The sequence below is a fragment of the Panthera onca genome, chromosome C1, assembly GCF_046562875.1.
Source record: "Panthera onca isolate mPanOnc1 chromosome C1, mPanOnc1 haplotype 2, whole genome shotgun sequence".
In the NCBI taxonomy this organism is placed as follows: domain Eukaryota; kingdom Metazoa; phylum Chordata; class Mammalia; order Carnivora; family Felidae; genus Panthera; species Panthera onca.
In genome coordinates this window covers 207849434-207877286 of record NC_138346.1, presented here as the reverse complement: position 1 = coordinate 207877286, position 27853 = coordinate 207849434, and the positions used below count along the sequence as shown (strand labels likewise).

Below are 27853 nucleotides of genomic sequence, written 5' to 3'. Positions count from 1 at the left end.
AACCACCACAGCAGTTAACAGTGGCTGTTAGAACGTATAAATGGTTAACGTGGTTGAACCATTAATTCTGTGTCTGGCGTCGTTCTAAACAATTACATGGAATAACTCATTGTATTCTGTGTGTGTGTGGGGGGGGGGTGGGTGTGTGTGTGGGTGTTATTATCCCCAGGTTGCATAACTTTTTGAAGATCATCAGCTGGGAGGCCGAGAGCCGGGATTTGAACCCAGGTTTGAACCCACCTGACTCTAGAGTGCCCGTACCTCCAGCACATAGCCCCAGACATCAGTGCCCGCCCGCCCTCTTGTCACACGAGGGCCCTGCACGCCTGTCCCGAAGGACGTATGAACACCACCATCAGCCTTTGGTGAAGTTGGCCGGTCCCCCCCCGCCCCCGCCAGAGAGACCACCAACTTAAGTAACAAGCATTTATTGGGTGGCATCAGAACGAATCTCATTGCCCCCTCACAGTGTAGAATCGGTGGAACCGGGAACATCTCCAGCACGTGTCCCCAGCAGACTGCCCTGGCCTCTCCAGGGAACAATGTGGAGCTTGGAAGGAAACAGCAATGTGGAAGGACGCCTGGGTAGCATCATACCCTGACCGTGGGCCAGTGTAGAACCATGGTGCTTGGGGCCAGCCCCATGGGGGACTCCAGGCCGGCTGTCCTTGAGGGAGGGCCAGCACTCTTAGGGTCCCCTGGGAACTGTCCTCCAAAGTCACCCCTTACTAATCCCCGGCCACCTGCAATGCAACTAGCAGGTTTTGGCGAATGTCCACCTACTGGCTGCATCAAAGAAGGGGCCACTAGGGCCCAGTCCACATGGAGCCACTTCTGTGCGAAGGAAGGAAGGTTCTACAGGCAATCCCCAGCCCAGGCTGGATGGGAACTCAAGGCTGGCTCTCGGGTCAGAAGAAGGTGGCAGCAAAGTCTCCCTGGGCCTGTTCTACCTCGGCCAGTGGAGACTGAGCTCCTGAGGGGGAACCCTAGGCCCACCACATAGAGACTGCCAGGAATCGCATGGCCTCCAAAGAACACAGGGACCCTGGAGAAAGGCACACGGGTGTCTAAGGCATATGGTCAGGCAGAAGTACCCGCTGGCTAGGACATCTAGTAAGGACGGTGGGCGGCCCAGACCCAAGAGGGCAAGGCCAGCTGGTGTCCTCTGTGCCCTGCAGGCCACCCTGGGTCACACCGAATCCTGGAGAGCCGGAGGAGCCGAGGCCAAGGCCAGGAGTCCCTGTGGATGCTGAGGCTTGCCAAGGGTCCCAGAGCTGCCTCCTTTTCCCCCAGAGGATCCCGGGAGCTCCGTTACTGCCGTTCCCCAGGTCCCTGAGCCAGCGGGCTGGAAAAGAGAGGCAAAGAACTGACAGGGCACCAGGTCAGACCTCCCAGACAGAAGTTCTAGCACAGCCGGTGAGACGGGGGAGTGGCCCTGTTCCTCCCCAGCATGGTCTCAAACTAGAGCCCGCAGCTGCCCCTGCAGGGTGGGACAGGCCAGGATGTGGGCCGGTGTGGGGCGGGGCGGGGGGGACAGGCCTTGGCCCTGGGAAGGGGGCCGTCCCACGGGGAGCGAGTTGAAGGGGCTGGAGTGGGGCCGGTGTGCACCGATCAGCCGTCTGGACGGACAGGTGGACGGCAAAGGTGCGAAGCGGGGCTCACTGCATGTATGAGTAGCGCCAATCCCCCAGAGGCTCGTGGGTCTCCTTGATGACCTGGGGCGACGTCCACCGCAGGACGTAGTGGGGCCCTCCCGGCTTGTCATTGGTTCCTGTGGAACAGATAGCTCCGTTGTTCTCTGAAAAGACACAGCAGCTCCGGGCGGAAGGGAAAGGGGGCGGGGAAGAGTTGACGGAACAACGGGGACACCGGCACAGGCAACAAGCAGCTGAACTAAAACGAAACGTGTTCACAGGGCCAAGGTTTCCCGAGCGCATCTGTGCAGCACACAGAGCCGGAGGTCAGGGGAGGCCGGAACCAGTGAGCACAGGAGGCCCACGCTCCCCGGGTCTGTGTGCCCCACCTGCAAGGAGTGTCTGGGAGCACTGTGGAGAGAGCACCGCGCTGGGAGCCAGGAGCCCCGGGGCCTGGCCTGGGCTGTGCCACAGGGCGGCTGGGACCTGGGGCAAGTGCCAGCCCACGCTGAGTCTCGGTTTCCCCAACTGCAACACGAGGACGCTGAAGTGACCGGAGCATGGTGGTGAGAGGTGTGGGTGTTGGAACCAAAATGCCAGCTCCACCACCTCCCAGCCATGTGCCCTCGAACAAGTCACTTCCCCACCCTGTGCCTCAGTTTACTCCTCTGTAAAACGGGAAGAAGACAGCCCAGCGCCTCACCCGCAATGCTTCCTATTACTCTGAACACCCTTGAGATGAGGCGATCGAGGTCTCCTGCCAGGAACTCGCCTCCCCTCTGGAAAGGGGGACCCACTCACCAGAGGCTCGGGCCCCCCCAAAGGGCTGCTGGCCCACCACCGAGCCAGTGGACTTGTCGTTGATGTAGAAGTTGCCGGCGGCGTTCCTCAGCATCGTGGTGGCCTCCTGGACAACATCCCTACAAGGCAGGACAGTGATAAAAGGGCAGCCGGCTCCCCTCCCGCCAGCCCCAGGTCCTCCACCATGCAGCCCAGCCCACACCGGCTGCCCAGCTGAAGCACTAGGCCGAGCTCGGGCCCACGACACGGCCCAGCCAGTAGCTGAGGGCCCTCAGGCAGCGTCTTAGAGCCTCTGAGCCTCTTCTGGAAAGTGGTTAGCATGGCCTCCCTCACGGGGCTGCTGCACGAGCTGACCAGGAGGTCAGGCTGCGTGTGAGCGGCCCATCCTGGTCCAGTTTTCCTGCCTCTCCCCCTCCCCCACCGGGAGCTTGGGGAACCTCCAGACCGCCACCCTGATCCCAGCTTCCAATCCCAACTCCACGCTCTTAGAGACAGGCAGGGCGGCAGCTGGCGCCACGGAGGAAGGAAAAGCCAAGACTCAGGCTTGGCGCCTTGACCCCCGGGCTCAAACATGGCCTCTGCGAGATAAGGCAGTATGCTCCTGGCCCCTGAGCCCAATTCTTCTGCTCTGCAGCCTGAGGCAAGGACCTTCAGTGGGGCCCCATCAGACCCAGGGGAGCCGGTCAAAAGCACGGATTCCCCGGCCACGCCCCCAATAAGGGGACCCCAGAATCTACATTTCAGAAAAGAGTCTTGTACCCCTGCTGGGGAGGCCTGCCTGCCGGTCAGGGCTGAGGTGAGGGGAAGGGGCGGCGTTATTTCAAGGATCCAAGTCCAGGAGGGCGCTCGTGGGGTGGCGGGGGCAGGACACCAGGCCAAGAGCAGAAGGGCGGCCGCCACTCACTTATCCTGGGCAAACACTGCCCCCGTGAGGCCATAGCTGCTGGTGCTGTCGACCAGCCGCAGCGTCTCCTTGTACTTGTCGTCCGGGTAGACGTACACGGTCAGCACGGGCCCGAAGATCTCCTGAGACGGAAGGAAGCCCCGGGGTCAGACACCCCCCCACCCCCGCCGGCCCCAGACCAGAGCCCCAAGGCCTCCCCGTCCCCCTGCTCTGGCCTCTGCCTCTCCCCAGTCCCCGGGGCTCGGCCCACAGCTCCGCACCTGCACGAAGAGCCAGGCGTCTGCCGCTGGGCTCCCTCTGCCCTGCCCTGCCCGCCCCACCCTGACCTGGCAAAGGACCCAAGGGAGCTTGCTGGCCCTCCTGGCCAGCCACCCCTGTCCCCTCCACCACCCCTGTGCTGCCATCCTGGGCGAGTGCCTTGACTTCTCCGCCTCCGTCGGTCATCTGTAACACAGGAATGGGAACGGCCCCTCCTCTCAGACAGGTGCCCAGAGTTAAGAGTCTGTAAGTGTTCGCCGTTAAGGTCACGACAGCAGCTCGGTGGCCGCGAACGGCAGAAGTGCTATGACACCAGCAGGGTCAGCGGTGTCAAGGACAGAGCACCGGATCTGGGGTCAGTGGGCCTGGCCCCGCTCTCCCGGGGACTGAGACACTCCCTTTCCGGGACCTACCTCACATTCCTGTCTGTGAAATGGGATAATATCGCGAGAAGAAACCCACGTGCCAGGGCCCCACGTGCGCTGTGCTCGGGTGGGAGACTGTTCTCTACGCCCCAGTCACCTCCTTCATGATGGGCTCCCGTGGGTCCTTGCTCTCAATGATGCAGGGTTCCACGAAGTAGCCCACGGAGTCGTCGCACTTGCCCCCGGCCAGGACGGTGAGGCTGGGCGAGGAGCGGGCGTGCTCCAGCCACTTCTTGATGCGGCCGAAGGACTGGGGTTGGGGATGGGGGGGAGGAGGGGTGTCACAGACCGGCCGGAGGTGATGACAAGCAGCAGTGTCCCCAACACACCCCAAAGGGCCCGAATTCTGAAACCGCGGGGGGAGACGGGAAGAAGGCAAAAGCCAGGATCCGGCGGAGTCACGGCAGAGACAAGGGCAGACGTGCACACGCGTGTGAGAGCGTTTGTGAGAATGTGTGTGTGGTAGAGCCACAACTACACCTACAGAAACACAACGCGCACAGTAACATACACACACACCTACGCGAGGTCACGCGTCTTCACGTTTAGGTATGTGCGTAAATACACCTGCCCGTGACGTGTACATTTACGAATGCGGATTGACGTGCACCTGCGCACGTGTGAACACACGCACGAACACGCACGCGTGCACACAGGTGTATCTGTTTCTGTTGGAGATACGTGCACGCCTTCGTGCACGTGGACGTGGATGTCTATGTGGGTGACTTGCACGCACGCCTGCACACCAAGATCACGAACGTGCTCGCAGACAGGCACGTACGAGTGCACGTGTGTTTGGGCTCATGCACGAGTCGAACCAGGGGGCGACTCGTCGAGCCTGGTTGCGGGGTGTGTGGGAAGCAAGTTCTCCGGTGGCGGACATTTCTGCCTTTTTCAAGCTCAGGGCGGGCATGTCTGTGGGGCTGTCGGACCGTGGGCCTTGCCTGGAGCAGTGAGGCCGGGTCGCCCCCCCCCCCCCCCCCCCGTCAAGAGCCCTGCGTCTCCTCCCTCTCCCACCCAGGCCAGGGCTCAGCCCCCCCGGGAACGCCTGCTCCGTGCCCGTACCTTGGCATCGATCACTGCAGAGAAGAAGGTCCCAAAATCCTCTGCTGGCTGGAGGCAAGGGAGGCACCGGAAGACAGAGTCACCGAGTCACTGCAGGCCGGAGACAAAGGGAGCCCCCTCCCCGCGCATCCCAGGCCTGCCACCGCCAAAGCCACAGCGCGGGAGCCTCCAATCCCATCAGCCACCCGCTGGGCCGCGGCGGGGATGAAGCGCCACTCACGTCGCCCACTTTGATCCTGCCGTGCTCCTCCAGCAGCCGCCCTTTGATCTGCGGCCACAGCGACTGAGGCACGTAGAGGCGGGAGCAGGCGGAGCACTTCTGGCCGCCATACTCGAAGGCCGAGCGCAGGGTCCCGCTCACCACGCTGTCCACGTCGGCCGAGCGGTGCACGAAGTGGAAGTTCTTCCCGCCACACTCTGCAGGGGGGAGGGGGCGCGGGTGGAGCGCAGGCCTCTCGGCAGCAGGGCACCCGCCGCGGCGCCTGCACCTGTCCGCAGGTGCGCCCAGCCCCAACCCCCAGCGGACGGGCTCGGGAGAAGGCAGGGCCGCGGCCGGACATCATCCCGGAAGCCGGCGAGCCAGGCCCGTCCCGCTCCGCGGCTGAGGAAACTGAGGCTGCGGCAGGGGTGCCGCCCACCATCGAGGCAGAAACAGAACCAGAATCCCAGGCTCCCAGGAGCCAATCTACTCCCAGAAGTGGGCACGGCTTGCTTTGCACCTTGCCTACCCCCCAGCCCAGCGAGAGGAGAGGGGTCCGCTCCACGTCGGCCCCGAGGGCTGGCCCCTCTTCCCTACCCACGGTGGCGACACCCTTCCCCAGGCTCCTCAGCCTCCAGGCCCCGGCTTCCTCCCACATCAGCTAACAGCAGCTCCCGTCACAAGGCACTAAGCACCCGCCAGGCTCTGATCAAAGCGCTTTCTGCTTTGTCTCACTAAAGCCTCACAACAGCCCCCCTCCCCCCACCGTTATCGTTCCCATTTTAAAGACAGGAAAACTGAAGACGCGTCTGGCTGGCTCGGCGGATAGCACCTGAGACTCTTGATCTCTGGGTCGTGAGCTCCAGTCAGAGCCTGTCTCTCCCTCAGGGCACAGTGGGAAGGAGGCAGAGAAGAGAAAACCGTGGACAGCTCCCTGCTCCCCACCTTATAAAGGGCGGCACTGGGGTGCAGATGCCACAGCCGGCTGAGGGTGCACCTTCCCTGACCGCCGCCCCCCCCCCCCCCGCCCCCATCGGAGCTCGGACCAGCTCAGGAGCAAGAATGCTGAACCACCAGCCCCCGCGCTGCCTTGGACGGCCCTGGGGCCTCCGCACACCCCCTCTTTCCCTCCTCGAATTCTGCGCTGCTCTCGTCACAGCCCAGCATCACCATCTGCGCGTCCACTATCTGCCTCCATTCCCGGAACACGAGTTCCTGAGGGCTGGGTCTGTGTCTCTTGCCATCACGCGTCCCTGGTCTCCAGAAATGCCTACGTAGATGCTAAACATTTTATCTGCTGAATGACGAATGAATGAATGAAGGAATGGATGGATGGATGGATGGATGGATGGATGGAAAAATGCTCATTCTGAGGCCAAAGCCCTTGGTGCGACCCCCTGGATCTAGCACAGCTGAGGCTCCGCCCCTAAGCCCCTCACTTCTCAGCTTCCACAGGGCTGCCCCACCTATGGGGGCCTCATCTCTGCCTCTTCCTCTTCCTCCTTCATGACGGCCAGGGGAGGGTCCCTGGGGCCACAGGGGAGGGTGCCAGGAGAGGGGCCCTTACCTCCAGCCAGGCGTGGGAAGGTGCGGAACCGGTCCAGGTTCTGGGCCACCTGCTTCCACAGGTGTTTGAAGGTGCTGAAACCAGAGGGGAGCGCAAGGCTGAGGAAGCCAGCTGAGGTCACTGAGACAGCGAGGGCCTTGGGGGGTGGGGAGTAGGCACCACCACAGGAAGAGAGCCAAAAGCCCGGCGGGTGGGGGCAGGGGTCCCAGCGAGGGGGGCAGGGAACTGAGCAGGCGGGGGTAGGTGAGACACCCACGGGGAGGCAGCAACGGCAGGCCTGGCGGCAAGAAGACGCAGAGAAGGTTGCGCGGGGGTCCTGCCTCAGACGCTCATGGCCACGTGACCTGACACTCATCACTCGACCTCTCTGAGCCTCAAACCGTGCACCCCGCCCGGGCACGGGAGCGAACGACCCACCCGGCAGAGCTGTTCCGTGGCAGCTCTAATGTGGGTCAAGCGCTCAGGTCAGCGCAGCCGCGCTTCAGGTGCCCGGTGGGGGGCCAGACGCCACCATGGTCCGGGAGAGGCGCCCCCAGCCCAGCGCCCGGGGCTCTAGAGGCCAAACCAAGGAGCGCCCTGGGAGAGAGAGCTCAGGCCCCCACCTCCTCCCCAAGATCCAAGTGTGACCAACCTCAGCACCACAAAACAATAAAAATGCTAATCACCAAGGAGCCTGCGACACAGTAGCTAATACTAATTTATGACTTTCCTGCCTTTAAGCCCGCTGCTCGCCAGAGCATGGCAAATGGGGGCCAGGCCCGCTCCGCCCGCTAATAGGCAGGGACCCGTAGGGCCCGCACTGGCAGAGCGGGTCTTTTCGGAAAACGGTCCTCCTCAGCAATTCTCACGCCGCCACCACACCTGGCAAACCCTAGCCGGAAGGGGGGTAGGGGAGCCTGAGGCCGGGGAAGGGAGACTGGAAGCCACTGCAGGTGTCCCCAGGGACACCTGGAAGGACCCCAGTGCCGACCCCGACATCTCCACTCAGATGACCCTCGGGCACCTCGAACTCCAAGCGACCGGCATGCGATTCGTCACTTTCACCCAAGCCCTCCAGGCGCCCACCTCGGTGCCCTCTGGGCCCCCTCTGCCAGAGCCCGGACGTTCCCACACACAGCCCTCCTCCACCGATCCGAGTCCTCGGACAAGTGACCGCATCTCCCTGCCACTTGCTCTCTGGGATCCATTCCTCCCATCTCTACTCTGGCCAGGCGTCTGCTGTCCCTCCCTAGATGCGGACACGCGGACAGCCTCCTCACTGGTCTCCCGCTTCTGGCCGCTAGCGACTTGCACACAGGGCAGTCGAAGCGATCATCTAGGACAGAGGCTGCGAACGCAGGGGCCCAGCAGGGCCAGGCTGGGAACGGGTGACCAAGTACGCAGACAGCCGGGGCCTGGTGAGGGTGACAGGGACCACAGAGCACCCGGACCCCACCTCCAGCCAGGGGGTGCCACGGGGGACACGGAGGCCCAGAGGGCTCAGGTTCCCAAAAGAAGCTTGAAATCTCAACCGGATTTTTGCATGAAACTGCCCCAACTGTACCAGGGTGATCCATCTTGATAAGGAGTCAAAGAGAACAGAGCCACTTCCCACGTCCAGCTGGAGAACTACCATTTGCAATCTTTGCTCGAAACCAAGCTGCTTAATGCACACCCCCACGTGTAAAGCTTCCTGTGGCTCCCGTCACCTTCGGGATGAAGTGCGGACACCCCGGCGGGCTCTCAGGGCCTCACAGTCACGGGACTAAACGTCCCGAAAGGCAGGACTTGTCCATCCACCTGTTCGCTGGACATACACCTGCCAGTGAGTAAGTGAGGAGTCACGATCGAACCACTTCCTGTCTGCACTCGCTCACCTCGGCCCCGGAACTCTAAGCTCCAAGCCACAGGGAACCACCACCTCCCAAGGCGCAGGGGCTCTGGCCTGGAGGCCCGGCATGTGCTGCTCCCTCTCCTACAACACTCTCCCTCCCCGCTCTCTGCTCAGCCGTCTCCTCTGCTTAGGTGCCACCTCCTCCGAGAAGCCTTCCTGACTCTCCTCCTCCGATTCATTCCAAGCTCCCTGTGCCCCTCCCAGTGACAGCAGTGGCATCAAACTCAGCGTCACCAAACATCCGTAGGCTGCATCCTGCCTGTGAAGCTCTTCCTCTTTGCTAACTCACTGGACCCTCACGATGACTCTACAAGGTAGGGACCATCATTCCTGGTGAACAGGTCAAGAAATGGAGGCTCAGAGAGGTGACGTGGGCCACCGGTGGCCACACAGCAAGAGTGGGTATGGTCAGTGCCCGACCACCAGCTCCCGCACTGAGGTCGTGAGGCGGCCGCTTGGCAAACGTCCCCACGCCACCCGGCCCGCCCCGACCCGGGGACTTACGGCACGCTGCCTGTGAAGTTGATGCCGCAGAGGTGCTCTGAGCTGGTGACAGTGTCCCCAAACGTGGGCCCGTCAGCCGGCACAAACTGGATGATATTGGGGGGCAGGCCAGCCTCCCGGAGGATGCGGTAGACAGCAGAGCTGGCCAGCATGGCCGTGTCACTGGGCTTCCACAGGACCACGTTGCCCTGCCCGGGAGACACGGTGACGAGTCACAAGGCCAGGGGTCACCAGCCCCGACTCCCATCCCATCCCGAAGCACGGCCATCCCTCACCTGGAACCGCCAGGCCCCCGGGCAGGCCAGCACGTCCCCTACAGGACCCCACTCCTCCTCCAGGTGTCGGACACGGTGCTCTAAAAGCCCTAAGTCAGTGAGACCACACCCCGCCCTGCCCGCCCCCCGCACTCTGGCCAAGGCCACTCTTCCTCTGGAAGCCTGTACAGACTGGTCCTGCCAGCACCCCTCAGGCAGGTCTGTTCTGGGTGTTTCCATGACACTGGGCACTCACTGGGTGTGGCCGGGCAAGCGCTCACAGGGCAGTCTCTACACGTGTCCTGGGCGAAGACACGTGGGCGCCTGGGCGTGTGCGTGTCTGTCTGGGTGCGGATGCACAAGGACAGCCTGGGGCAGGACCATCCTCAAGATCAGCCAGCCGCCCCACGTGGGGCCCAGGCCCCGCCAGTGTCAGCCCTCCCTCGAGCCACCTCCAAAGGCAGGGGGGCATCAGCCCCATTCAGCAGGAGCTCATGAGGGTGACGGCTGCCTCCACCCTGGCAAGGGCAGGGGAGCCAGGGACTTTGAATCCTCATCTGCGTCACCGTTTCCTAGATCTGACAGATAAATCAGAGAGTACACAGCAGGCGCTCAAAAGCGATGTGTCCTCACCATCAACGTTCTCCACATACGGAGCCCGCACCAGGCCAGACGTGACCCACGTGCGGCTTCGCTCGCTCATCACAACCCTATTATACGTGGGCTTTCCTAGATCTCCACTTGGAGGAGGAGGAAACTGCCTCAGAGAAGTTCAGGGGCCTGGCCTGGGGTCCCCCGGAGCAGGGCAAAGCTGGGGTCCAAACCAGTCTCTGGCCCCAAAGTCTTTCCACAGGCCCACACTGCCTCTGCCTTCTGGGCATCTCCCACGACCAGGGCTGGGCCCCTTTCGTCGGCTGAGATGGGACGGAGAGCCAGCAGCCCCGTGCCCGCCCGCTGCCCACATCTCACTCACCATCAAGGCTGGCGCCCCCGCCAGGTTGCCGCCGATCGCCGTGAAGTTAAAGGGAGAGATGGCCGCCACGAAGCCCTGGGGTGGGGGGTGGGTGCGGTGAGGCCAGGCTCAAGGCTTCCAGCAGGCTCCCGCCCGCCCCGCCACCCGAGGGTACCTCCAGCCCCCGGTACACGACGCTGTTGGTGCTGGGCGGCACGCTGAGGGGCTGCTGACCCTCCAGCTCCACGGCAAACTTGGCATTGAACCGGAAGAAGTCGATGAGCTCAGCCGCTGCGTCGATCTCCGCCTGAATCACCGTCTTACCCTGCGTGCAGGACGGCCGGGGGGTCAGCAGCCGCAGACGTGCCTCCCGACGGCCCCTTTCCAAGACCGACCGTGTGCCCACGGTGACGTCATGCCCACAGTGCTGGCGGCTCCTTCCCCCCGGGGTGAGGATGTGCCCCCGTCAGGGGCATCTGGACCAAGAAGCGGGAGGCAAACGTCTGCTTATGCTGCCCGTTCCTCCTGATGGCAAACGTTCCAGGGGTGGAGGAGGGCCTCATGGGCTGCAACATGGGGCTCTTCCGGATCAGGGCAGCCCCTCCTTGGCACACACGGTCACTGGCAGCTGTCATCCTGCTTGGGACCTGGAGCTACAGAAGCCACGGTGCACTGGCCCTGGCTCTACGAGGCGGCCACGCTTCCTACAAGCGCCAGAGTCGTTAGTCAAATAAAGCACCTTCATCTGGTGGCAGACTGTGTGCGCCTCTCCCTGCCCAAGCGTGGCTCATCCGGGACGCTGGGGAGCCCACGATGCCACCCCCCACCCAGGGGCTGCTGAGAATCCGGAGACACTTCGCTGGTGAGGAGTGGTCATACCACCTCCGTGCAGCAGAGGGTGCTCTCGCCACAGGACAGTGGGCAGGCATGGGGGCAGTGGGGTGGCCGCCCCAAATGCCTAAGGCTCGCAGCTGGGGAGGGTGACATTAACCCTTCTCCCTCGGCTCCCTTCCCAACTTTGAGCTGCTGATGCTACTCTGGCTCAACGTGCACTCAACCGAAAAAAGCCTATCAGGAGCTTCTGTGACTCAAGAGAGATGCTGTGTGTAGCCCAGGAAGACAGAGAACAGTTAACCGGGACTGCTGTCTCCAAAAGGCTTGTAAAGGGGTGACAAACACACAGGAACTCATTACACCCAGTGCGATCTGAGCCGTACTGATGCACACACAGCGTGCTACAGGACCACAGAGGTGGGGCTCATCTTTCTGGACAGAGAAGAGTCTTGAAGCCCCACGGAGGAGGTGGTTTCTGGGCTGGATCTCAACAGGAAGAGTCCACAGGGCACAGAAGAGTGGGCATTCCAGGCAGGACACCGGGCAGAGGCAGGGAGACGGGATGCCTGCAGGGCCCAGGGATCTCGCTAAGTCCAGGCTGGCGGCCTCCTGGGCAGGATGGCCTGGCAGGGAAGGGCAGAGTGGCCAGGGAGCTGGACAGAGGCCGGAAACAAGGGGCCCTGAGTGCCGTGCACAGGACTTGGGACGTGACGGTTGGTGACGGAGAGACCCTCGTGGTGTGGAAGGCTGGAGGGACCGCCTGGAGGTGTCACAGAGACCACTCCGAGGGCCGCGGAGGTCTGACTGAGGCTGGAGGGCTGGACGGGACCTCAAGGACATCTTCTGGCTCCAGCAGGCACAGCACGTCCTGGTACCCAGAAGCTGCTTGGCTGACGTGTGCTGCATCGGAGGGAGTATGACCGCCTCCCACACCCCACCCCGGCTGTGCCCATGGGCACCTCACCTGTCCCACCATGGTCTTGGCCAGGACCTCAGCCCTGCGAGGCCCGCTCAGCATATCTGCGGCCTTCAGGAAGATCTGGGCCCGGTCTGCAACAGGCTTCAGGTCCCACTCTTTCCTGGCAGCCAAAGCGGCCTCGATGGCTCTGTTGAGTAGGGCCTAACGAAAAGGAAAAGGTTGGGAGCTGCCTCCTAGAACAGGAAGGGCCCCAGGGGAATGGGCGAGAGAGGAGATTGGGGATCATTCATTCTCCAAGGACCTGTGGCTTCCTTGGCCCTCAGTGCTGCCCACCACAACTCCCCCCCACCCCCAACAGCTCCAGACGTGGTGTCCCATCACCTGCTGGCCGAGCCAAGGCTCAGAGCCAGTCCTGCCACCATCTGCAGGTCTGAGGGACCTCCCAGGTAGGTCAGCACCAAGTCCCTCCATGGTCAAACCTGTTCCACTTTCTCTTGTGGTCTCATCAGGGCCTCCCCTTATTCCAGGGGCCCCCAAACCCACCAGCTAGCCTCCAGCCCTCAAGGTCAGGTGCCTGGCCTTGCCCTTGCTCGGCCAGAACCCCAGCCTGAGATATTCACTTGCTACCGGCATCCCTGATGGCAATTGTCCCCGTTGCCGCTTGAACGCTGGCTCCTAGACCCCCTGCCACAGGGCACCCCAGCCCCTCTCGCCGGCCCTCCATGATGCCGAGCCTCTGTCTGGCTTTCCATCCAGGGCGTCTCCAATTTCTCTGACTCAGCCTTGAAGACTCTACTCTCCCTCAAAAGCCAGGCTGCCTCACGGCCACAGGCATGTGAGGGGACATCAGCCTTGGCCCACACAGCTCTCCTCTGGCTCAAGTTAACCACAGCGGGCCTGGCCTTGTGAAAGACTCCGCCCCCCATGGCCAGAGAGGGAAGCAGCGACGGACAGCATGTCAGCAGCCAGCAGGGCAACACGGGGACAGTCCCCCACCCAGACTCACCTTGTCTGCATAGCAGAACTTGGCCACCTTGTGTCCATGGTTGAAGGGCTGAAAGATGAGAGAAGAGTGAGGTCCCTGCCCAGGAGGGAGGTGCCAGGACGGGTGGGGACCTGGCCGGGCTCAGAGCTCGCTTTCTAGGCAACAGCCGTCAGCACACTCACTCTCTCCCCTCCAATCCCCTCCAATCCCCACACTGATCTCTCTCACTTGGGGGTTACGGAGCACCTGCTGTTCGGTGAGGGAGATGGTTCCCACTCCAGAAGGTTCATGGTCCCGAGAAAGGCAGGGACTGCACAGCCTCAGGGAAAGCGTGGACTTCGTGGTCAGACAGACACGGGATCGCATCCCAGCTCTGCCACCCGCTAGCTGGGGGCCATATGTAAGCTGAGTCCCCCTTTCCAGGTCTCCCCATGTGGGAAAGGGGGACCCCCCGCCTCATGGCATGGGGAGGGGGGGCCAAATGAGCTCACAGGCGAAAATGCTTCCAGAGCAGGCATGGCACGCGGCTGCGGCTCAGGAAGGGGTGATGCCACCATGGGAGGCCCCCAAACGAGACACGGGAGTTGAGAATCGCTCAGGATTTCTGCTGTGCCCCAAGTGCCCAGGGGACAGAGCAACCGCTTCTCCAGCCCCTTGCACGGGACCCAGAGACACTCATCTCGAAGGGAAGACCCTCAACAAATATTTACACACGGAACCCGGCAGGGCCGCGTGCGAGCGTAAGCAATGCAGCAGGGAGACGTTTCACTTCTTTACGCCACAATTATGAACACTTCTGCCACCCACCCGTTGCCCGATGGGCCCTTTGGGGCTTTCCTGTCTAATGTGGCAGCCACCAGCCGCATATGCATGCTGACGTTTCAACTCAGCCACTCTCGGCTGGCACCTGGCACAGCCCTGAGGGGCCGGGCAAACTGACCGATCCCAAGTTGTGCTCCCAGGGCTCCAGGTATCACGCCCTCTGGCCGCTGATCCAGCAGTGGGGGCTCCGGACGCCTCCTGTGGGCGACTCCCGCCCCGAGCCATCCTCGGAACCCTCAAAGCGGGGGCCTAAGGTCTCCACCCTCACCCCTGCACAGCCTGCTCAGGATTCCATCTGGACAGAGCCACAACATGCCTCCCTCCCCCATCTGCGAAAGGGTACAGCCCTTTACTCTCCCCCAAATTACAGATCTAGGAGTTTCCTGGTCCGTCCAAAGTATACGCCAGTTCCTGGCTCTATAAACCCCAAGCAGGTGTCATCACGGGGCTTAGCCCACGGTTAGCCCCTAAGCCTCGCTCTGGAGAAATCCACCAGGGATAACGGAAGATGCTGTGTGGACGCCTCGGGATCTTTCTTGCCTGTGGCCAGGACTCAGTCGCGGGCTGGGCACAGCGTGGCCGTCCGGGCACATGTGACATGACACAAAGCCCACACTACACCTGCGTGAGGACCAGGGCTGGTCAGGGGGAAGCCTCTGCACATCAGGTGAAGGATTCCCAAGCCTGCCCCTGGGGCCCTTTTTTTTTTTCTCTCTTTTTTGACAAACTAGCTACAGGTTCCGCTTAAGGGACAGGGAGAGGCGCCGTTACAGCTGACGTGGCCTCCTGCACGCGGGTGCCGGGCACTTGACAATGACCCTACATGGAACCCCCATTTTACACACAAGAAGACTGAGGCGCGGGGAGGTCAAGACCCGACTGGCCCAGCTGGGGTCAGGTGCCCCCTTCAGCAGCCTCAAGGAGTGGGGCCACATGGTTTCAAAGGTGGCCACCAGCCAGCACCGTGGGGGCAGGCGAGGAGCTCCCAGGTCTGGGCACAGACCCTCCGCGGAGGCAGGCACCACACTGGTCCGCCTGGGGCTGGCGTCCCCGGGGCTTGGTTCCCGGCTCTCTGACAGCTTCCTCCATCCTGGCTCAACCCCAGCTGTCTACTCGCCTTCCCACCACAAACTCCCCAGCCGCCCATGAGCCCTGGACACGCGTGGGCCTACGTCCAGCCTCACACCTTCTGCCAAGCCCTCGCTTTTTCACTCTGCTGCCCCGAAACTAGAAAGCATACTCTTGTGACAAGCGACAGGGCTCTTCTGGAAAGTCTCGCCCTCCTTAACCCCCCTCCAGGGACTCCCCAGCACTCCCGGAATAGGTTCCTTCACCACAGCCGACAAGAACCTCAAAGTCACTGCCAACGACCTCTCCTTCTCTCAGTGGGGCCCTGCGTCCCCCGCCCCCCTGGCTTCCTCTCTGTGGCGCACTGGGCCTGTCCCCACCTGCGGGACTCTGCCCGAGGACCCCTCTGCCCGGCAGTGAACCCCTACCCAACCTCATCCTTGGGGTTTGACTCAGCGGCCACCAGTCCAAAGAGGCCTCCGACCGCCCAGCCCCACGTGGCCCCCGCGTCACCGGCGTGGCACCTGTGCCTCCCACGGTCCCTCACCAACTGGAACTCGCGTCTCTTTCCTCGTTGACCCGTGTGCCATCCTGCTGTCCCCCAGGGCGGCTCCGAGAGGGCGGAGCCATCTGCCCAGGGCCTGGGCCCGAGGAGGCGTGGGTGGCTGGCGGGATTTTATTACCACGACTTACAAGTGCTCTGCTAGAAAGAAGGGCTGAGGCAGATTTCTGGCTAATTCGGACACAGAGAAAGCCGCCTCGTCTGCATTCCAAGGCCCTCATGTTGCAACTGGTTGGACTGCACGAAGCTAGAAGCCCCACGTATGCCTGTTTGCGCAGAGTTTCAAAACACGTATCTGTGTATACACACACATGCACACACACACTTTTTTTTTTTTTTTTCCATAGCTAAGGTGGGTATTTGCTTTAAGCCTTTCTGAGCTACAAAGGGTCATGGCCACACAAGGCATAAGAAGGGATGGGGCGGGTCCTCTGCCAGGGGCTCGCCCTCAGGCTCCCTCATGGGGATGTGCTGCAAACTCCCAATCCTGGCCAAGACCCCCAACGGTCACAAAAGCAGGTCACTCCTACCTTTGGCCCGACAGACAGGTGGGGCACAGGCGCAGGGGACACTTCTCAGCCCTCAGCACAGACCACAGGCCTCTGGCACTTCTTAGGAAGAGCAGGCTGCCTTACGGCTATCCCGCGTCTCGCAAAAGCTCCGCTGAGGGAAGCACTCAGGCAGGTGCCTGAGGGACCAGCAGGCCGGCCGGCCGGCCTCCCGCTGGGGCCAGAGACACAAAAGCGGTGAGTGGAGAGGGCTGGCATCGTGCGTGGGAGTGGAGACTGGGAGGTGGGGGGTTGGGGGGGGGGAACAGGGCCCCCAGAGAGCCGCCCACTGCCGCATTCTAGCACTGTGGTGCCCGGCAGGAATGCCAGCCTTCTGCGGCCACATCTTCCCACCCCCCAGAGAAGCCGGACATGGGAGTCTGTACCCAAAATCTCCCCCCATCGTGAGGAGATGGGGAAAAAAGCCACAGGTGTCAGTTTGCACCGAGCCCCAGATGGAAAAGCTCCCCCAGCAGCAGACACGGGCCTGCAGGGCGGCCCCTTGGCACCCCCAGGCACTGGGCCGTGAGGATGTCCTCAGCCGGCACCAAGGGACAGGGCGCAAGACGGCGGCCCCGTGAAACACCGCGCATGCGATGGGAGACTCCCGTGGGGACCCTGCTTCTCACATCACCATGTCCTCCCGCCACCCTCGGGAGAAATTCTCTCCGGCCCCGTATCGGGAATGGCTTCTCCCATCGTGCAGGTGGATTTCAAGAACACCCTGACTAGTGTGAGTGATGTTCTCTTCCTGGGGTCACTGGAAGGCCTCAAGGCAAGCCTGGGCCGTCTGCCACACCTAGGGCGCCACGGTTCTCACTTTGCGGCCAGGAGGTCACAGTGAGATTATCCTACCGCACTGTATGTGAGTCAATACACTGCCTCCAACTCTTCCCTAGAAATAGGGTGTGAGGGTGCCTTGGTGGCTGCCGGCTGAGAGTCCGACTTCGGCTCAGGTCATGATCTCAAGCCTCGTGAGTTCAAGCCCCGCATCAGGCTCGCTGCTGTTGGCACAGAGCCCGGTTCGGATCCTCTGTCCCTCTCTCTCTCTCTCTCTCTCTCTCAATCTCTCCTCCTCCCCCACTTGTGCACTCTCTCTCTCAAAAACAAATAGACATTAAAAAAAAAAAAACAGAAAAGGAAAGAAAGAAATAGGGTGTGAATGAATCTATCATGTGGAGACACGACAGGGCCTCTCAGATGCGCCTCTAGAAGGAGCCTGGCTCCAGCAGGAGGGCTTCTAGGAGGCGGCGACACGTGGCCAGGCCCCGGGTGCTCACCTCAGATGAGCTCGTCTTCTGCTAGAGCAGCAGGTTCCAAAACAGAGGCCAGGGCCTGGGTGACTGTCCCTTCTTTGGAGGGATCACCTCAGTTCTGACGTTCTGTCCTTCCTTCCTACTCTCTAGGTGGTCGACTTTTCTAAAGAAGACGGCGAAGCGGGTGGCAGTCACGGGTTTCACTCCATCTCGGCGGGCATGAAGCTGGCACCTTTTATGACTATACTTCCAAGGCGGCTTTGGGCAGTTAGCTATCGGTGCACGGAATTCAAAATCTGGGAGTGGACCAGACAGCCCTTTGCAGGCAGCGACCCTGTGTCGAGCTGGTGTATTGCCTGAGAGCCAGACCCCAGACTCGGGGAGACGCCCCACCCGCGCGCCAGACTCACCGACACCTGGTACCGTACGTCCGAGGTCCACACCTCTTCGTCCCCCACCACACACGGGATGGCTTCCGTCCGGCCCTTCAGGTCCTTCAAGGCCTGGGGAGAGGACGACACAGCGGATGGGCACCCACCTCCCCTCCCTGCCCCACCCACGAGCCCGGCACGGAGTCTGCAGACACAGCTGCCTGGCCGGAACGGGTATGAGAAGGGGCCCGGGTTTGAGGGCAGAGAGCGTCTGCTCCCCTCGGGGGACAGCAGGACTCAGCCCCTGGCCACTGTCCCCTGCTGTCCTGAGGGAAGGGGAGGCCAGTGTTGACGGTCTTCCCGTTATAAAAAGATCAGAAAACCGTATCTGAAATGTATGGGAAATCTCACCATTTTTAAAATCCTGGCAATTAGTGGGAGAATGTCTTTAAGCATACAACACCTGTGGGCTTACAACCCCCGACCTGGACTGAGCCCCCAGGTGGCCCCGGGCCACACCCTGCTGCTCCCAGCCTCTCCGGTCCTCCAGTCGCACGGCTGTCCCAGACCTGGTCTCCTTCCCAGGCTGGGGCAGGTGCAGAAGGGGGTGGCGACTGGAGGCATAGAAAGGCATCCTGGGGGGCTGCCCAAGGCTGTCCCCGCTCCCTCCCTACCCCCACTGGGTGTCCCCACCCACCCCTTACCTTCTCCAGCGCATCTCTCTCAGGGCTGCCCTGCGTGAATGCCAGGACGGGTTCATTGGCCACCGTCAGGGAGGGGGTGTGCCTCCACCGCAGCCTGGGGTGCAAGGGCAGGGGACAGAGGCAGACGGGTCAGTGGTGGCCACTGCCAGACCCAGCCCCTCGACCTCCAACAGTGGGGAGGGGCATCCTGGGCTGGCCCAGAATCCCAAAATCCAGAGCAAGTACAGAGCCAGGGGATGGGGGGAGAACTGGCCCTGGGGTCCAAAATCCAAGCTCTAGTCCCGGACCTGCCAGTGTGTGCCCCTGGGCACGTGACCCGCCTCCTCCGGGCCGGTCTCCACATCCGCTGAGAACAACCATACAAACTCACACGGCTGTCTGAGGTGTAATCGACGCAAAACCCCTTCTCAGCGTTTTGCACCCACGGGGAGGGCTGACTCTCCCTGGACTTCCCCACGATGCAGCCCCTTTCCCAAACGGCCCCGGGTTACTGCTTTCCCCAGCCCGAGAAGGCAGCCCGGCCCAGAGCGCAGTCTCATCAGAATGCGACCCAGCTGGGATTCTCTTGGCACGAGGCGCTGAGCTCCGGGTGGGCGAGAACATCCAAGATGTGGGTCGTGCCCTTGGAGGAGCGCCCTGAGCTCAGCTCGCAGCCACAGGGAGGGCTGGTTGGGGGGCTCAGGGTCTGAGTCCAGGGTGCCGAGTTTCAAAACTTCCTTGGCCTGGAGACCCTACTGAGCCTTGAACCCTATGACCCCACAGACTGGTGACCACTAGTGACGACCCCCCCTAACGTGTCTGGGACTGGAAGGGTGGGGGACAGATGGGGAAGAGCCAGGACTTGAGGTCATTCATTCCAGAGCTGGAGCACCAGCTGGAGGACTCCTCCAGGCCACAGGGGCCCTCGGCCTGTGAGTGCTGGGGGCAGTTTTATCCACCCTTTCTCCCTGGGAAGGGTCTGGCTCAAGGACCAGTCTGGAAGACCCAGAGGAAGGACACAAAGCCAGGGGCCACGCGGGCCAGCCCTTCCTTCACTCCACAAGGTTCCGGGGCACCTGCTGTGTCCCTGACACTGCTCCAAACACTGGAGATAGAGCGGTGGCCTAGACAGCAAGGCCTCGGGCTACACGCAGCCGACCTTCAGTGAGGGCCACGGACGAGCGACACTGTGATGACAGAGGGGATGTGAGAACGAGCAAGGAGAAGGGCAGGGCGGCCCTAGCCAGGGTGGTCAGGGAGGGCCTCTCCGAGGAGGTGTCCTTCTGAGGGCCATCTGGGCTCTGAGAAGGGCTGGGAAGAACATTCCAGGCCCAGGGGAAAGCAAGTACAAAGGCCAGGAGCAGGAAGCACGACAGGAAGAGCTGAGAGGGGCCTGTGCCGTCCGGGAGGAAGGAGGGCAGGGCCCGGTTGCCCAAGATTTTGCCTAACGGCAAAGTGAGCTCAGGCCTCCTCCCTCCTCCCCCCCCCCCCCCCCCCGCCCCGGCAGCACCCCCAACACCCAAGGAGGCGTGTCACGTTCCTCAGGCCCCACCCCGCCCCTAACCAGAGGCAGAAACCTCCCACCACCCCCTGGGGTTACGATGGAGAGCTCAGGACACAATAACTACAGATGTGCTGGATGAGAAGTCAGAGTCCACACAGACCCCCTCCGCCTGCTGTGGGGGGTGGAGAACGGAGAGGCTGGAAAATGGCGGCAGCCACGAGCCTCAACACCAGTCGGGAAAGCGGAGGGCAGCGTGTGCGTCTGGGGCCCTCTGGAAGGTTCCAGCAGCATCTCTCCGGGCCTCGGAAGCAGCAACCACCACCACCGATCAGCCAATCAGATCCCGCCACCTCCTCTGGCAGCCAGGGTGCCGCCAGGAGGAGTGTGGGCTGGGGGCCTGGAGGTGCGCGCCCCAACCCCAGCCTGGACCCCAGCTCCCGGGGGGGTGCCAAAAAGCGCAGCTCTGGAAGCAGACAAATCTGGGACCGCAACCCAGACGCGCTTCGCGACATCAGCCTGTTATTCCAAACTCGGCAGGCCTTGGACTCCCTGCCTGAGAAATGGGGTCAAGGCCACGTGCCCCGCAGGGTCAGCGTGAGGTTGAAAAGTGCTGGCCTCTCCTCACCCTCCTGCTTTGTAGCTCTAAGAAAACCGCCTTCTAAAACCGTTTTTAACGTCTATTTTTGAGAGAGAGCAACAGAGCAAGCAGGGGAGGGGCGGGGAGAGAGGGAGACACGGAATCCAAAGCAGGCTCCGATCTCCGAGCCGTCAGCACACAGCCCGACGCGGGGCGCGAACCCATGAACCAGGAGATCATGACCTGAGCCGAAGTCAGACGCTCAACTGACTGAGCCACCCAGGCGCCCCAGAAAATTGTCTTCTAGAACGTTACTGCACCAGGAGAGCCTGGCGGGCTCAGTCGGTAGGGCACATGACACTTGATCATAAATTAAAGTTCCGTTTAAAAAGTATCTATGTATTTTACTATGTTTTATATAGTAACATAGTCTATGTATATTATTTGCTATGTTATATATAGTAACTTATTCTATGTATTTTTTTACTATGTTATATATAGTGACATACTCTCTCTATATATTATTTTACTATGTTATATATAGTAGCACATTCTATATATGTTACTGCACCAGGCCAGGTGTTCAAAGGCAAATTGGTTGTCAAACACCCCCAAGGTCACCACAATCAGGGGCTAACCCTGGGGGTTCTCAGTAAGTACTGCTGCAATAAATTTAACACCACATTCCATCCAGCTTAAAATGCAGAATGCAGTAGCTACCAGCCCTCTGGCACCTGTTCCCTCCCAGGCCTCTCTCTACCTTCCCCAGGGCAGAGGCCCACTGTGACCACAGGATCACTTTCTCCAGGGCTTCCTCTATGCCTGGCAAATCTCCAGGCCGTGGCCCAGCTGCCCATCAGTCCGAATGTGGGGAACAGAACTGAAAGATCAGCCTGAGTCCACGAGAGCCAGAAATAACCCAAAGACACCTGACAAAACCACCCCCACCCCTTTGATTTTGGCTCCTGGGCCAGTTGGGATGAACAGGAGTACCCTTCCTGGGCTCCAGGGAAGGCAAAGAAGAATCACTCACAGGGCCTGGAGCCTCTGGTGAGGATCTTCGAGGCCCTTCGAGGCCCTTCGAGGCCGTAGGAGGCAGGACTGCATTCCTTAGTCACGAGCACACATTCTACACAGCAAGGGCCAAGAGACAACTCAGATAAGGGCAACAAAACTTGCCTATTTACTCATCATGCATTTTCTGAGCACTTACCAGGTGCCTGGCTCTGGGATGCAAAGGTGAAGCCAGCCTGCCTTTGTCAGAGCAGCTCTCGGCCCTGCCACTTAGTCTGAACTTGACTCAGGGACCCCTAACAACCTGAGTGCCCGTTCTGCTCATGACCTGGGCCTCTGAGCTCAAGCTGCCCCTCTCCACCCTCTGCAAGTACCAGGATCTGAGCTAAAAAGGTCACAACACTGGGGCACCTGGGTGGCTTGGTCGGTTAAGCATTTGACTCTTGGTTTTGGCTCAGGTCACGATCTCACAATTCCTGGGTTCCAGCCCCACGTGCTGACAGCACGGAGCCTGTTTGGGATTCTCTCTCTCTCTCCCTCTCTCTGCCCCTCCCCTGCTCATGCGCGCACTCTCTCTCTCTCTCAAAACAAATAAACTCTTTTAAAAAATTAAAAAAAAAAAAAAGGTCACACCACCAACACATGGTCTGCAACAGAACTGGACAGAGCTTTGGGCCAGCCAGTGCAACCCCAGAACTTTACAGAGGGGAACACTGAGGTTCAGAAGTGTAGGGCCCAAGCTCCCAGGTCACCCTCGGCCTCCACCCTGGTCCCAGGGCACCCTCGGACCTGGACTGCATGCCTGCAATGGCCAAGCTGCTCCACTGTCCCCAAGCAACTCTCCAACACAGGCCAGAGTTAGTTTTAACATGAAAACTTGATCACACACAGAGAGAGCAAGCACTCCGCCCAAAACCACTCCATGGCTTCTCGTTTCTTCCACAACAAAAAAATCAGAATCCTTACTGAGGCCTCCAGACTCACTTCCCATCACCACCCGCCCCCCCCCACCCCGCCCACTTCGTGGGCCACCCAGGTCTTCTCTGGAGTCCCCTCTGCTTGGGAGGCTACCCTCACAGCGCCTGGACGGGGCCCTGTCGGGCCATCTCAAAGCCCCCACGCTCTTCCCAGGGCACCACTGACGGTGTCGGCTCCCCCAGGCCGGCCTGCACCCACTCGGCTCACCACCGGCCACACTGCCTGGGACGCAAAGGACACACTGGTAAACCTTTTGTCAGACTCATCAAGCAGAAAAGAGGGAGGAAAACAACAACAATGAACACCCGGGTGTTGTCAGAAGGACACCAGGCCCCCAGGACAGGACTCCCATCCCAGTTAGCTCTTCTGCTAACGCCTGGGGGCTGGATGCAGGTCCCCAGTGACTAGGGCCAGGGGTGACCAAGGCCCAGGAGAGGAGCAGAAAGGAAACTAGCGTTGCTTCATTCAGCTTCCAGACTTTCCCGGCTGGTATCTGGGACCTGATAAGGCCAATCCTCCTTATCGCCAAGATGAGGGGCCTGGAGCAGAGAGGTAAGCAGAGAGAAAGTGCGGGGGCCCCAGGGCAGGTCCAGAAGGGAGCGGCATCAGGCCCAGGCTGAGCTGTTTCCACTTTATTGCCCGGGAACATCAAGGAATATTTATTAAGCACTTACAGCTCGCCTGGCACTATGCTCAGTGATGATGTCCCCAGTCCAAGCTGCGAGTGCATGAAGAAGGCACCATGATCATCCCCATCACTATCATCACAGAGGAGCAGACTGACCTTCTGAGATTACTGTGCGGTGCATGGCTCTGGTCACAACTCCCTGACCCTGAGCCTGTCAGAGGCCCCTGAGCAGTGGGGCCGAGGGGACAGGTGCGTCCTCCTCCCGCCCAGCACTTCCCACCTGAGGAGAGAGGCAGGCGGTGGCTTGCTGTCCATGGACGCGGACAGCTCAGCCCAGGGCCGTCCGCTCCATGACATGTCTACCAGGAAAGGAAGGGTCGGGGGGGGGGGTAAGACACCCCCCCAAGATGGGCAGGTGTCTGCCCCTTCCCCTGGGGTGAGCAGGGTCAGTCCCAACAGAACGGGTTTTGCCTCAGGATAATGAATGAGCATAAAGGGAAGGCTCACTCCGCCCCCTACCATCCTCGTGGTGCTGGGACCCCCTTGTCTGAATGTCCCTGATCAAAGACGACCACTCAGACGACCCCACTGGTGGGGCAGGCGATCAAAAATAATACTTAAAGCAATGTTCTCTAGGAGCAGACACTCTCCAGAGTGGTTTTCGTGTATGAATTCATTTCATCTCCAGGGCAATCCTATGAGGTGGCTCCTATTATTTACCTTTATTTACCACTTGGGGACACGAGGCGGCACAGAGAGGCTGAACAACCCGCCCAGGACCACAGAGCTACTGAGAGGTGAAGTCAGAATCTGCCCCATGCCATCCTCTGGTCCATCCCAAGAGCAAGTGCTCCGCACCGACCGTATGCCAGGCCGGGTGCTGGGTACCAGAAGCAAGTGCTCAAGGTATGCCTGTGATGACAGCCCGGGTGGGGACTTTTAACAACCTCTGAAGCAAGTATTAGGATCACTGCAGGCTCTATTTATTCCTGCACTAAGTCACTTACGTCGGGGGTACCAGACCCCAGCAATCTACCTGTCACATCGCGTCCAATCCTTCTGCTACACGGCTGATAGGATTATCCCCATTTTACAGACAGGGCACTGAGGGGCCAAAGGAGAGCTGCCTTGCCAAGGGCGCGAAGTGCTGGGTGAGTGTGGGTTCACCATGGGGGCTGGGGGGGGGGGACATTCCAGGCAAGAGGTGCTGCCTGGCCTCTGCTTAGGGGACTGAGAGAGCAGAGTACGTCCAGGGGACGGTGGGATGTGCCGGCCTGTGCCCATCCCGGGGGGCAGGCAGGCGGGACAAACATTGGGGAGGCTTGAAATTCTGAAAATTAAACAGGCAGGTGGGCTGAGAGGAGTCCAAAGTGACCCAGGACTCCGGCAGGGAACAGGACTGTGGCCAATTCCAGCCCACACATCCCTGCTGGGGAGCAGGGGGGTCATCTCTGCACCCTTCCCACCCAGCAAGGTCTGGTACAAGAGTAATGGACAAAAATAACATTCGTTGTAAGCCTGCTATGCGCCCAAGATAGTTCTTTTGTTTATTAAATTTGTATATAAACATAAATATGTATCTTGACTCTTTCCAACAAGAATTTGCAAAGACATCACCGAAGACATCCCCCATAGAGTCAATGAAGTAGAGAAAAAAAGCAGGAGGTCAGGGCCAAAGGAGACAGGAGGCAGTCAACCGGGGGGTCTGGTGTACTAGCTTAAGGCCTTAGACAAATTTTCCTTAATTTCCAAGGGCCTCAGTTGTTTAATCCGTGAAATGGGAATAGTGACGCCTACATCATAGGCTCCCGATGAGCTCAGTAAAATAATCCACACAGAAGGCCAACGGCAGCTATTGCCGTTAGTGGCTATCCCTGGGCCATCCCTGGCTCAAGTCCAGTTGTAGTAAGTACCTACTGGCAAGAAGGGCTGTGAACATCATTTCTTCACCAAATGTTTGCTCGGGGCTTCCCAGGTGCCAGACACACTATGAGGCCCTGGGGACGGTAAGGTAGACAAGTCCATGAAATAAAAAAGTCAACTACAAAAATGGATTTGCAGGTGAGCCCACGTGTATACTGTGGGTTTTTTTCTTTTTTAAAAAATATATATTCACGGAAACTTCAAAGGATATTAGGGGCGCCTGGGTGGCTCAGTACATTGAGGTCCGACTCTTGGCTTTCAGCTCAGGTCATGATCTCACAGTTCGTGAGTTCGAGCCCCGCCATCGGGCTCCGTGCAGACAGTGCAGAGCCTGCTTGGGATGCTCTCTCTCTGCCCCTCCCCCGTTCTCTCTCTCAAAATAAATAAATAAAATTTTTTTAAAGGGTATTAAAATGAAGACAGTGGTTACCTCTGTGTGGTGACATTCCAAGTGACGTGTGTACCCTTTTCTGCTTTATCCGCACTTTTTACAACGGACACGTGTTAGCTAAATAGTCACTGAATAAATGACAAAGTGGCCAAACATCAAACCTGTTTTTCCAAAGTAATGGCTCTCCGCTGGGTGCACTTCTGCCCTAGGTGACAATCAGCGATGTCTGACACGTTTCTACTGTCACAACCGCGGGGTGCTAATGGTGTCCAGTGAGTAGAAGCCAGGAACGCTGCACAGCCCCCGCAACCCAGGATTACCCAGCTCGAAATGTGAATGGTGCCAAGGTTGAGAAACCCTAGGGTCTAGGGCACCGGGCCAGCTGCTCTACCGAGAGAGGTTAACCTAACTCTTCAGATCTGATTGCAAAATGCTTTTCCTCCATTCTGGAAGCTCTGTAATTAAGAGCATGAATCTGGAGTCTGCAAATTTAGTCTTCTATTCGCCTCAACTGGAAAGTAAGTTTCTCTTCTATAAAAACGGGGATAATACAGTGCTTATTAGCGACATCACCATAGTCAATCGCTTGAGAAATATTACTGCTATTATAAGCTTTTTAAAAAGAATATAGATTGCTTTCTACCAGATATTAGAGCTTTTTATGGCTAAGCCCTCCTCCCGCCACCCCCCAACCCCGCCGTTAAACTGAAAAGTCCACATGCAAATCTCAGGGGTACCCTTCTCTTCCAGTGTTTAGCACAACAGCCACACATGATGGGTACTCGGTAAATACAGGAACGTATGGAGCTTCTGTGTAAGGTCTGCGGGGAGGGGAATGGGTGTCAGAGCGCAGGGAGAAGCCCACAAAAGGGCAAGTGTGACAAGTGCGGCCCCCAATCTTGGCTTGGGAGAGGAATGTGCCTTTCCTGTGCCCTTACCTATCGAGCCCCCACCCACAAAGGACACACAGCTGTGTTGAAACTGGCCCATGTCCAGGGCACCCCCGTGCCATCCCTTGGGACACTGATTAACTCAGAAAGGGCATAGCTCAGCAGAGGAGACATGGCTGGTCACAGTCCTAGGGGTCAGGCAAACAAAACTCAAATTGGGGGTGGGGGCTACCCAGCTCTGAAAGGGAGGCCCGGAGAAACACCCGTCCATCAGACTGGGCCCCTCTGGGACAGGGTCTGTGTCCTACCTATCCCTCCCCACCCCTCCACCCCCAATATACACACACTCTGTCTAGCCCAGAAGAGAAAGGGGCTCTAAGAACATCTGTCATTCGTTGAGTGGGCACGGGTCCAAGAATCCAACTCCACAGCCTGGAAGTTTCCAGGGCTGATCCACCTTGAAACTACACGTGGGTTTCTTCACCTGTAATCTGGAATATCTACCGCACAGTTTTAAATGAGAGTAATAAACGACGATCATGACTAATAAGAACTGGGCACTAAGTGCCAGGCACCGTTCGGGCACTTTGCATGTATGGTCTTCCTTAGTCAGCGTCTGATACATTATACGAACTCCGTAAGGATTACTATTCCATCTATCAGAAGGAAGAGTCCCTTTCACTCCCGGTAATTAACTTGAAAAGGGGGAGGGCCGGGAAAGAGAGTAGACGTCCCAGTGGAAAGGACAGAGGAGACTCAGGGAATCCCAGAGGTGGATCCTGAATGTGAGACCAAGGGTGGGGAGCTGAGAAGCGCTGTGCGAAAAATCGAGGCGCACTTCGGCGGTGGGTCCAGCATTAGGAGAAAGGCGAGCGCGAAGGAGGCGACTTTCCGAGCAGAGCGTGGGAGCCAGGAGGGAGTCCCCCCTCGCGGAAGGCAAGAGACGGTGGGGGTCGCAGCGGGAGGAAGGCCTGGGTGCGGGGGCGGGGCGCCAGAGGAAGCGACCCCCAGCCGGGGGACCCGCGGGGCCGTGGCGGGGGTCCGGCAGGGAGGTGAGCACTCACCCGGGCCCCCTCCAGGGGCCGGCCTGCAGGGCGCGGCGGAGCGCGGGGCACAGCGGCAGCATCTCGAGCGCGCGGCGCGGCTGTCCGCTCACGGCGCGCCCCGGGCGCGGCCAGAAGGTGGAGCCCCGCCCGGAGCGCACCACCTCGACAGGCGGGGGGATCTGATCACGCTACCGTCCTCCGAAGTCAAGGTCAGCAGAAATGTTTCCGTGTGTGACTTCTGTCAACACAATAGCTCTTGCTTTGAGGGCACTGTAGGGACCAGTATGCGACACAGGACAAGGTAGCCCAAAAAAGAAGTCTCGACATATACACGTTTTCCCCTCCTTTTTATGGTATGACTCAACAGCCCTCCAGGGGGCCGAGGGAGAAGGGGCGTGAGCCTCATTGGCCAATCAGA

At 60.0% G+C, this 27853-nt stretch overlaps 1 protein-coding gene across 1 annotated transcript; it reads right to left on the bottom strand.

Moving 5' to 3' along the window:
- Nucleotides 1-412: 412 nt before the first annotated feature.
- ALDH4A1 (aldehyde dehydrogenase 4 family member A1) lies at nucleotides 413-27582 on the bottom strand. Its single transcript, XM_060623364.3, has 15 exons — nucleotides 27454-27582; nucleotides 18506-18599; nucleotides 17841-17933; nucleotides 13196-13243; nucleotides 12235-12390; nucleotides 10612-10761; nucleotides 10458-10532; nucleotides 9231-9418; nucleotides 6854-6927; nucleotides 5308-5504; nucleotides 5088-5135; nucleotides 4120-4272; nucleotides 3340-3461; nucleotides 2436-2554; nucleotides 413-1771 (listed from the first exon to the last, which is right to left on the bottom strand). Exons 1-15 carry the CDS (start codon nucleotides 27513-27515, stop codon nucleotides 1659-1661), a joined length of 1692 nt encoding a protein of 563 aa, XP_060479347.3. The 5' UTR covers nucleotides 27516-27582; the 3' UTR covers nucleotides 413-1658.
- Between the last annotated feature and the right edge of the window lie 271 nt (nucleotides 27583-27853).